This window comes from Theropithecus gelada, chromosome 13, assembly GCF_003255815.1.
Source record: "Theropithecus gelada isolate Dixy chromosome 13, Tgel_1.0, whole genome shotgun sequence".
In the NCBI taxonomy this organism is placed as follows: Eukaryota; Metazoa; Chordata; class Mammalia; order Primates; family Cercopithecidae; genus Theropithecus; species Theropithecus gelada.
This window is the reverse complement of record NC_037681.1, coordinates 1,679,834-1,688,130: the sequence shown is the minus strand read 5'-3', so window position 1 is coordinate 1,688,130 and position 8,297 is coordinate 1,679,834. Positions and strand designations below refer to the sequence as shown.

At 47.2% G+C, this 8,297-nt stretch overlaps 1 protein-coding gene across 1 annotated transcript; it reads left to right on the top strand.

The window, feature by feature from the left end:
- Positions 1 to 549: 549 nt before the first annotated feature.
- On the top strand, positions 550 to 7,356 carry FABP1 (fatty acid binding protein 1). The gene is made up of 4 exons (XM_025354157.1): positions 550 to 730; positions 2,666 to 2,838; positions 5,457 to 5,549; positions 7,237 to 7,356. Exons 1-4 carry the CDS (start codon positions 664 to 666, stop codon positions 7,285 to 7,287), a joined length of 384 nt encoding a protein of 127 aa, XP_025209942.1. The 5' UTR covers positions 550 to 663; the 3' UTR covers positions 7,288 to 7,356.
- The last annotated feature ends 941 nt before the right edge of the window (positions 7,357 to 8,297 follow it).

Genomic DNA, 8,297 nt, shown 5'->3' with positions numbered 1-8,297 from the left:
CAGGATTCAAAATAGCACTAGCAGCTGATGACAACTCTAAAAATTAAGTTTGTGTAATAATGGGGGTGAGAAGAGATCATAAGGTTATGTAAATAAGGTGAGGTTTTGAGTTCAAAGGAATTCTCTGGAATTTTTCTGTGTGTGTACACATGCACGCACACACGTGTGTGTATATGTGTACAGACATATATAAACACTTATGCATATAATGTATATATATGTATGTATTACATATATGCACATTCACACATCTTTATGTACATAATACGTGTATGTATATATAAACACCGATGTACAAACACATATGCACACATCTATATATACACACATGTGTGCATATATACACATACATGCATATACACACACATTTCATGGGGTGTGGAGAGTCACTTAAAGGCTCCCAGGGCCATAGGGCTTCCTGCTTGACTGATATTCATTAATGTTTGCTGAATTGCAGCAAACCTTTGCTGTGCCCATCCTGTTCTTTATCATTGACCATTGCTCTCAGGAGTTAATGTTTGAACCTGGCCATAAAGGAATCAACAGCTGCTGACCTCTGGCCATTATTCGAAAGGAAGGGAGCCCCCTATAAAACAGCCTACAGTGGACAGTCTGGTCGGCAGAGCTGCAGGTCAGTTGTGAAGAGGGAGCTCTATCGCCAGCATGAGTTTCTCCGGCAAGTACCAACTGCAGAGCCAGGAAAACTTTGAATCCTTCATGAAGGCAATGGGTGAGTGCTGCTCTGAAAGGCAAAGCTGTGGGTCACATCAATGAGGGTCTGGCCCTACCAGCAGTGGCTATTTAGGGTCCAAACGTTGAGATGGGGGGAGAGATTCAGGCTATATACACAAACTAGGGGGCATTTTACTGACTTCTGGAGTTATTTGCAGCGAGTCCTCACTGCACAAGGCCATCCCATAGGCAAGTGGAAAGAGCACTGAACTAGGGTGTGGTCTGGATTGATGACCATGTCGTTGGCACTTCGTTGTGTGATCCTGTTCCTGCATTTATTCATTCTTCAAACAAATAGTGATTCAAGGCCGATCACACACTGAGCACTGTGCTGGATAGATATCAAGGAGACAGATAATAAAGGTAATAAGGCATTATATTATCGGGGAAAAGAAGAGAAGAAATAAAGGTAATAAGGCATTCCCTAAGGTGTATGGAGCACTCACTGTGCCAGGCAACTGTGCTGACCATGGAATATGCAATACCCCATCTATTCCTCACCATAAAACTAAGCTGGGTACCGTTATTTTCCCACTTTACAGTTGATGTAATTGAAGCCTAGAAAGATTTAGTAATCGGCCGGGCGCGGTGGCTCAAGCCTGTAATCCCAGCACTTTGGGAGGCCGAGATGGGCGGATCACGAGGTCAGGAGATCGAGACCATCCTGGCTAACAGGGTGAAACCCCGTCTCTATTAAGAAATACAAAAAACTAGCCGGGCGAGGTGGCGGGCGCCTGTAGTCCCAGCTACTCGGGAGGCTGAGGCCGGAGAATGGCGTGAACCCGGGAGGCGGAGCTTGCAGTGAGCTGAGATCCGGCCACTGCACTCCAGCCTGGGCGACAGAGCGAGACTCCGTCTCAAAAAAAAAAAAAAAAAAAAAAAGAAAGATTTAGTAATCACAAGCAAGGTCATGCAAGTAGGAAGTGTTTAAGTTAGGACTGGAAGCAGGCACTCATTCTCAAAGACCCTGCTTTAACCCCTGTGCCTCCCAGGGTCATGTACAGGAGGATGTGGCTCACGGGGGGCACGGAGGGATGGCTCAGTGGAGGTAAAGAGAAGGATCAGGCTGAGCCTTGGAAGACAGGTGCCTAGGGGACTGGGGGCAGGAAGCATGCTCCAGGCAGAGGGAGCCCTATAAGCAAAGGGTGTAACATGGCAAGGGAGGGTGCCAAGAATGAGAAGGGTGCCAAAGACAGCAGGGGCAGGGAGAGGAGGACCGTCAGCGCTGCCGGAGAGGGATCTTCTGCAGGCAATTCACACTACCTCTGTGTCTCGCATCTCTCCGTTATGCAACAGGACCCTCTGTGCTCACTGTCCACCCACATAATGTTTGTGAACCTCAATTTGTATAACAGCGTGGACAAGTTCTAAAATTGGCAAAGCTCTATGCCAGGGCAAGGGATTGCTGGCATGTCCTCCTCCAGAGCCTTGACTGCAGAGGCTTGCAAGCCTCTGCACAGAGGCTTGCCTGGCATAGTGCTGCTTTGGGTGTGTTGGCCTGGCATGATTATTGATAGCTCCCCTGTCACTCCCAGGAGGGACCTAGCTTGGAAGATCAACTCTTTGGTCACCCAGGGTATGGGGAATGAAATGCTCCCACTCCAAGAGCAAAGTCATCAAAGGAGGAGGGAATGAGGAAGGAGAGTGAGCAAGAACCAGGGTGCTCACAAGAGGAATAGTTCTTCAGGCCAGAGGAGTGTCCTTTTTATAAACTGACAGGCAAAATAGCAGCAGGCCAGGCCAGGCCACTGTCCTTTCCATCCTGAGGCCACAGCCCATGCTGCTCACAAGTCCCCAGTGAGTTTCTGTGGCCCCTTGGGAGACACAGTGCCCTCCTCTGCCCCTCCCTGCCATAACATTTCTCTTATCTGCCTACCACAGTCATGAAACTCCCACCTTTGCCCATCTCTAAACCTCAGATGGTTTCCACCAGGTTTGCCGGAAGAGCTCATCCAGAAGGGGAAGGATCTCAAGAGTGTGACGGAAATCGTGCAGAACGGGAAGCACTTCAAGTTCACCATCACCACCGGGTCCAAAGTGATGCAAAACGAGTTCACGGTGGGGGAGGAAAGTGAGCTGGAGACAATGACAGGGGAGAAAATCAAGGTAGGAGGGCATCCCTTCTGCTGTCAGAACTTTCCTTGGAATCTGGCCCTGGGGCCTCATTCCTCAAGGCTCTCACCTCACAATTCCACCCATAGATACCATTTCTGAACCCACCTCCACTGTGGGAGAAGCAGAGAGACAAAGGCAGCTCTTAGGGAAGAATCTTATAGGGAAGCTGCTCTCCTCTTCCCAGGGATTGTCTGAGGGATGTTCCAGCCCCCAAAGTCTGAGCTTTCCCATATGGAGGATATGGGGGAACCAGGCATAGAGCAGGATTCTAAGTCTCAGGTCCTCCCAGGCCCAGTGCTCCTGGCACTAAGAGTCCTCTAAGCAGGGCCCAGGAGTAGGGCAAGTGGGAGTTTGTGAAAAACCCTTAACTGAGCCCAAAGTCAACTGGCCTTCACTGAACCTAGAGCTGGGAGATACTTCTTGAAGCATAGGGAGAGACTTATTGAAGGAGGTGCTGGCAATACCAGAATACCAGGGCCCTAGACAGGTGCTCAGACCCTGCCTTCAGGGGTGGTCACGAAGTCCCTGGCTTCAGCCACCCCATCTGTAAAATAAAGAACAATCAACCTCCCTAAACTGTAAAATAAGAACAGTCAACCCCCCTAGACTGAAGGCAGTGGGCAGGTCAGCATCACTTCTGCTGGGCACAACTCAAGGTGTGCACTGACAGCTGGGGTGTGGGGTGTGGGCTGTGTGAGTGGCAGATGGTGGCAGGGGGATCCTGGCAATGGGGGGAAACACTCCATGCTTTAGCAGCCCTCTTCTCTCCTCCCCCCAGACAGCTGTGTTCATTGGGCTGGGAATGTTTGTCTTTTTATCTCTTCTGGTCACTCTTTATTTCTGCCTCTCCAATTAGAACATTACAGGTCAGGATGATTTTAGGAGGAAAATATTCTTGATGTGCTCATGGTCAAGGGATTTAACTATGGGCCTTTTCCAAATTTTCTTTTTGGAGGCAAAATGTTTAACATTGTCCAGGGTCTTCGGCTCCTTGCTGGGTTCCTGTCATCTCTTCCAGGATGTATAAGGGCTTGGAAGGAGGCCACAAAACGAAACGTTAATGTTCTGGGAAGAATAATACATACCTGGTTGGGCAGGTGGCTCATGCCTACAATCTCAGCACTTTGGGAGGCTGAAGTGGGAGGATTGCTTGAGCCTAGGAGTTCAAGACCAGCCTGGGCAACATACAAGACTTCATTTCAATTAAAAAAAAAAAACAAAACAAAACAAAGAAGAAGAATACATACCAAAGCAAAAGATGTATTCTCTACTGGTCAATATTTTGAATTTTGCCACTACCTCCCTCCATTAGCTTGGGAGAATTGAGATTTTACTTGATTTGATTTTAGCATTTGTATTTGGGGCCACTTAGGTGTTCCATGCTCATTTCTAGATCACATGCCATGAATTAAAATTCTGACAAAAGAGTCCTGACATTTTATTTAGTTCTTTTTTTTTTTAAATACTTTAAGTTCTAGGGTACATGTGCACAATGTGCAGGTTTGTTACATATGTATACATGTGCCATGTTGGTGTGCTGCACCCATCAACTCGTCAGCACCCATCAACTCGTCATTTACATCAGGTATAACTCCCAATGCCACCCATCGCCCCTTCCCCCTCCCCACAATAGGCCCCAGTGTGTGATGTTCCCCTTCCCATGTCCAAGTGATCTCATTGTTCAATTCCAACCTATGAGTGAGAACATGCGGTGTTTGGCTTTCTGTTCTTGCAATAGTTTGCTGAGAATCATGGTTTCCAGTTGCATCCATGTCCCTACAAAGGACACGAACTCATCCTTTTTTACAGCTGCATAGTATTCCATGGTGTATATGTGCCACATTTTCTTAATCCAGTCTGTCACTGATGGACATTTGGGTTGATTCCAAGTCTTTGCTATTGTGAATAGTGCTGCAATAAACATACATGTGCATGTGTCTTTATAGCAGCATGATTTATAATCCTTTGGGTATATACCCAGTAATGGGATGGCTAGATCATATGGTATTTCTAGTTCTAGATCCTTGAGGAATCGCCACACTGTTTTCCACAATGGTTGAACTAGTTTACAATGCCACCAACAGTGTAAAAGTGTTCCTATTTCTCCACGTCCTCTCCAGCACCTGTTGTTTCCTGACTTTTTAATGATTGCCATTCTAACTGGTGTGAGATGTTATCTCATTGTGGTTTTGATTTGCATTTCTCTGATGGCCAGTGATGACGAGCATTTTTTCATGTGTCTGTTGGCTGTATGAATGTCTTCTTTTGAGAAATGTCTGTTCATATCCTTTGCCTACTTTTCGATGGCGTTGTTTGTTTTTTTCTTGTAAATTTGTTTGAGTTCTTTGCAGGTTCTGGATATTAGCCCTTTGTCAGATGAGTAGATTGTAAAAATTTTCTCCCATTCTGTAGGTTGCCTGTTCACTTTATTTAGTTCTTAAATGCACCTCACTTCTATTTGGAGCCAGAGAACTGCAGGCTTGGAATCATAGGAACCAGAACATTTCAGTTGTTGTGACCTGAGACCTGTGCAGAAGAAGCAACTTCATTAGCAAGGCTCTTGCCCCCCACCACCCTTTCCTCACAGGCCATCTCTCTGTTCTCTGCAGACAGTGGTTCAGTTGGAAGGTAACAATAAACTGGTGACAACGTTCAAAAACATCAAGTCTGTGACCGAACTCAACGGCGACATAATCACCAATGTAAGTTGGTAGTGCTCTGAGCCTGTGGCTTCCCGTGCTTGAGGGGAGAGGGGAGGTGAAGCATGGGGAGTGGTTCACATACCCTAATGCCACCCCTCCACCCTCCAACCCCTAAACTTCTTTCCTGTGGTCGGTATCTGCCAGCACTTACTGCGGATCCACAATGTCCCAGGCACTTTACACACATTATCACTAATCCTTTCTGCTCAGCACTAACCAAGCAGCCACAGAGGCCTCCACCTGCCCTGCATGCCCACAGTGCTTCATAAATGCCTTTGCCCATTTAGCGTTTATAAACAGAATCCCATTCATGGTGATATTATGGCACCTGACAAGCCTGGCACAGTCCGGTTATGCAGTCAGCCTTGGTGCCTGGCTGCCAGCCACATCCTATACCCTATTTGGGGGTAGGGGAGGAATAGGGCAGTGTTTCTCCCGCAGGTATGTCCCCCTGACTCTTCTTTGCCCCCAGTATATGCTTTAGGGAGTCACATACAACAGAACACTGCCTCAGGAGGCTGTCATCACTCTGTTCAAATGGAAAAATTCTTTTTTTTTTTTTTTTTTTGAGATGGAGTCTTGCTCATCGCCCAGGCTGGAGTGCAGTGGCACCATCTCAGCTCACTGCAAGCTCCACCTTCCGGGTTCACGCCATTCTCCTATCTCAGCCTCCCAAGTAGCTGGGACTGCAGGCGCCCACCACCACACCCGGCTAATTTTTTGTATTTTTAGCAGAGACGGGGTTTCACCGTGTTAGCCAGGATGGTCTCGATCTCCTGACCTCGTGATCCGCCCACCTTGGCCTCCCAAAGTGCTGGGATTACAGGCGTGAGCCACCGCGCCCGGCCGGAAAAATTCTTATACTAGAGAGAGTGTGAGCATTACCCACCCAATCTGCAGTTTCCCCCTCCACCCCAGCACATTCCCAGGAGGGCAGGGGAGCAGGAGATGAGCCGTCCTGCAGTAAGTCCTGGCCAATGCCCTTTGATAGACTCCATCTCACCTAATCCTCCTGTCTCCTTCGAGGGAGGCTGGATGAGGGATTCAATAGACAGGTTGACCTATCCAAGTCATCAGCTAATAAATGGTAAATCCAGGGCTTGAACCCATCAAGCAGCAACCATTGCATTGCTGCTGAAGCTAAGGGGCTCCTTTTCACCCTGATGACATGGTATGTCATTCCAGCAGTCTTATTCAAGAGAACTGGCAGGGGTGGAGGGAACATCCTTAAAAACTCAAAAGCTGATGCATCCACTGTTTTTATAAGCTTCACAGCTCCAGGGGTACAATTATGCACTACTCACTGCCTTCCAGGCTGTGCGCCCAGTTGTGTCCATGTGCATGTATCCTTGGTGCTCAACATGTATTTGGTGCATAGTAGGTACTCAATGAAACTTTGAGAGATTGGATTGGGCTAGTTTGGCTGGTCTTGCTATAACAGTCATTGATGTAGAAAGGAATTGAGTCAAAGGCAGGAGGACTTTCCAGGTGAGGAGGAGAAGTGATAAAGACTTGGCATAGGATTTTGGAAAACATTGCCAACCCTTCCTCCAGTCCTGCAGGAAACCAGATGAATTTTTGAATTGTTTCATATGCCAACATATTTGGTGCTGTTTTTTAAGCTTAATTTTGTTTTTTACAATACAACATCAGATGAACACTTCATAATTTCTTTTCTGGCTTTCAGACCATGACATTGGGCGACATTGTCTTCAAGAGAATCAGCAAGAGAATTTAAACAAGTCTGCATTTCATATTATCTTAGTATGTAAAATTAATGTAATAAAGTGAACTTTGTTTTAAAAAAGACTGTCTTTTCTTCTCAATGCCTTTTCATTGATGGTGCTATTGCTCACCATATTCTCATAAATATATTTTCATAAATGTTGATAATCCACGTGATCCACACTACCAGGTCAAATCCGAAGAGTAATTCCCTGAACACAAAACCCATGCTGCCCACTCAGGTGTCTCTGCCAGGAAAGCTAGGTGTGGTTAGAGCTGCAGGAAGGCCCTGGAATGCCCTTTCCCAGTCAGGCACGTGGGCAAGGAGCTGGAGCCAGAGGATGTGCAGTGGGCTGGCCTTGGGTGGCTCTCTCAAGGGAGCAGGAAGACTGGGCAGAAAAGGAGAGCTATACCCACAAGCACAGCCACAGTACCAGCCCACCAGCAGACAGGTACAGAAAGGTCGGCACTGACCCGCCAAATAAACCTTTCCTTCTGTGGGAGGCTGAGCAAGGGGCTTAGTGAGAGGTACCAGAAGTGGACAGAGGAGGCTCAGTGGAAGTTCCCTCCATGCTATGGGCAGGGGCAGAAGGTAGGGGAAGGGGAGGAGTCCCTTCAATACCACTTTATGCCAAACTGTTAGGGGTTGAATTGCATTCCCCCCAAATTTATATGTTGAAGTCCTAGACCCCCAGTATCTTGGAATGTGACCTCATTTGGAAATAAGGTCATTGCAAATGTAATTAATTACGATGTCATACTGAAGTAGGGTGGGCCCCTAATCCACTATATCTGGCGTCCTTATAAAAGCGGGAAATTTGGACACAGAGACATGCACATGGGGGGTGTCCATGTGAAGACTAGAGCTATGCTGCCACAAATCAAGGAACTGTTCGAAGCTGAGAGACAGTCCTGGACCAGATCCTTCCCTGACTCCTTCAGAGGGGGCATGGCCCTGCTGTCACCTTGATCTTAGGTTAACGGCCTCCAGAATTGTGAGATAATACATTTCTATTGTTTAAG

Coding starts and splice junctions, on each gene's coding strand:
- FABP1 (XM_025354157.1), top strand. CDS start 664: ATGAGTTTCTCCGGCAAGTACCAACTGCAGAGCCAGGAAAACTTTGAA. Junction 2,839..5,456: donor TGACAGGGGAGAAAATCAAG/GTAGGAGGGCAT, acceptor TGTTCTCTGCAG/ACAGTGGTTCAGTTGGAAGG. Junction 5,550..7,236: donor ACGGCGACATAATCACCAAT/GTAAGTTGGTAG, acceptor TCTGGCTTTCAG/ACCATGACATTGGGCGACAT.